This window comes from Dipodomys ordii, unplaced genomic scaffold, assembly GCF_000151885.1.
Source record: "Dipodomys ordii isolate 6190 unplaced genomic scaffold, Dord_2.0 Scaffold218, whole genome shotgun sequence".
Taxonomy (NCBI): domain Eukaryota; kingdom Metazoa; phylum Chordata; class Mammalia; order Rodentia; family Heteromyidae; genus Dipodomys; species Dipodomys ordii.
Window position 1 is genome coordinate 357,725 of NW_012267434.1, and position 1,839 is coordinate 359,563.

Consider the following 1,839-nt stretch of genomic DNA (forward strand, 5'->3'; position numbering starts at 1 on the left):
TTTTTTTGATTGTGATTAAGTGATTACATAGTTTCTAAGTCACAAGTTCATTCTAACTTTCCTGGAACAAATTGTCTATCACAGTCTGTAATATATAACAGTGTTCACATGTTATACACCATACATGTGATCAGCATCTTGCTATTGTTTTTAACGTATAGTATGTGATTTTTTTGTTTCTTTGATATGTTCCTCCCCCACGGTATAACCCCTGTTTTCACTGTATTTGATTCCAGTGCCCTGCATCTTGTATATACATTTTCTAATTTGGGGAGGGGAAGGAAAAAAAAACAAAATGCTTAAATAGGGATACAAGCTGACCCATTGTAACAATGAGATGTACAAGACACTATATTGAAAACGAACTTTACAACTTCGAGGGTGGGAGGAGGGAGCAGGGAGGAGGGAGGAGTTTGGGAAGTGAGGAGGGAAGGGATGGATGGTAGGGGAAAAACAGAGGAAGTGGTAACAATGTTGGATAGGAAATGTAATCATTACCTTACTCATAACTGTAACGCCTCTGTACAGTATCTTCTTTTTTTTGGGGGGGGGTCTGGTCATGGGGCCTGAACTCTAGGCCTGGGCGCTGTCCCTCAGCTCTTCAGCTCAAGCACCACTTCCAGCTTTTTTCCTTTTTGCTTATGTGGTGCTGAGGAATCAAACCCAGGGCCTCAGGCATGCAAGGCAAGCGCTCTACCACTGAGCCACCTGTACAGTATCTTTACAATAAAAAATATATTTAAAAAAAAAGATAAAAAAGAAATGTACTCATTACCTTACTCATGTAACTGTAACTCCTCTGTACAGCATCTTTACAATAAAATTAAATTTTAAAAAGAAATTAAAGAAAAAAAAGAATCTAGCTTAAGAAATAAAGGGAAAACCAGGTGCTGGTGGCTTACACCTATAATCCTAGCTACTCAGGAAGCTGAGATATGGGGATCAAGGTTCAAAGCCAATCTAGGCAGGTGACTCTTATCTCCAAATGATCACCAAAAAGGCAGAGGTAAAGCTGTGGCTCAAGTGGTAGAATGCTAGCCTGAGCAAGCTAAGGGACAGTGTCCAGGCTCTGAGTTCAAACCCCAGTAACAGCACTAAAGAAAGAAAAAGGATAGAGATAATAGACCTCACATTCAGAAAAGACGATTGTCTAATCAACTTAGTGGTCAGAAAAAGAATCAGGAAGAACAGAAATTAGGTCATGTCTCCTTCTTTCCCTTACATTTAGAGAGGAGCTGTTTCTGGTCTCTGTCCTTTCTATACCTCTACCACCATCAACTTCTCCCAATTACCACCATCAACTTCTCCCAACTCTCAAAGTTTTACCTTCTTTTCCTGAAGGAGTTGATCAGTGGGCTCAGGATGAGATTCAGAATTCCCAGATGTGAGCTTTAGGCCCAGGGGCTCCATGTCTTCTTCCTCTCCCAAACTTAGACTATAAAAAGGCATTTGGGTCTCTGCTTCTTCTTTTTCTTTTGGCTTTTCCTTTTCTTCTGAATAGCACCAAAGCCCCTAAAAGATTAGGAATTACAGCATGCACTCAAACACATGGATGAAGGTGACTTCTAGATATAGGAAAGACCTACATCTCTGTGTAGCAATGGTAAACCCCTCTTCTTCCCACCCTAACACTGATCAGTGTTAGTCTTGTCCTATATGCCCCAGTGCTCTCATGGTCATACATTTCCCTATACAACCTGCAACCTTCTCCTCCTCCCCCTCCTCCTCCTCTTTCTTCCCTTTCTTCTCCTTCTCCTCCTCCTCCTCCTCCTCCTCCTCCTCTTCTTCTTCTTCTTCTTCTTCTTCTTCTTCTTCTTCTTCTTCTTCTTCTTCTTCTTC

The 1,839-nt window shown here is 41.3% G+C and overlaps 1 protein-coding gene across 3 annotated transcripts in view; it reads right to left on the reverse strand.

Annotated features, from left to right (window-relative positions):
* Positions 1 to 1,839, reverse strand: part of Tep1 (telomerase-associated protein 1) — a 60,346-nt gene that overhangs the window by 53,707 nt on the left and 4,800 nt on the right. For 2 of the 3 annotated variants that reach the window (XM_013035708.1, XM_013035709.1), the window contains exon 1: positions 1,327 to 1,510. In XM_013035708.1, the coding sequence (XP_012891162.1) occupies positions 1,327 to 1,449 (123 nt within the window). In that variant the 5' untranslated portion in view covers positions 1,450 to 1,510. Of the gene's footprint in view, positions 1 to 1,326; positions 1,513 to 1,839 lie in introns of those variants that run through there. The other variant, XM_013035710.1, reaches the window with a different exon arrangement.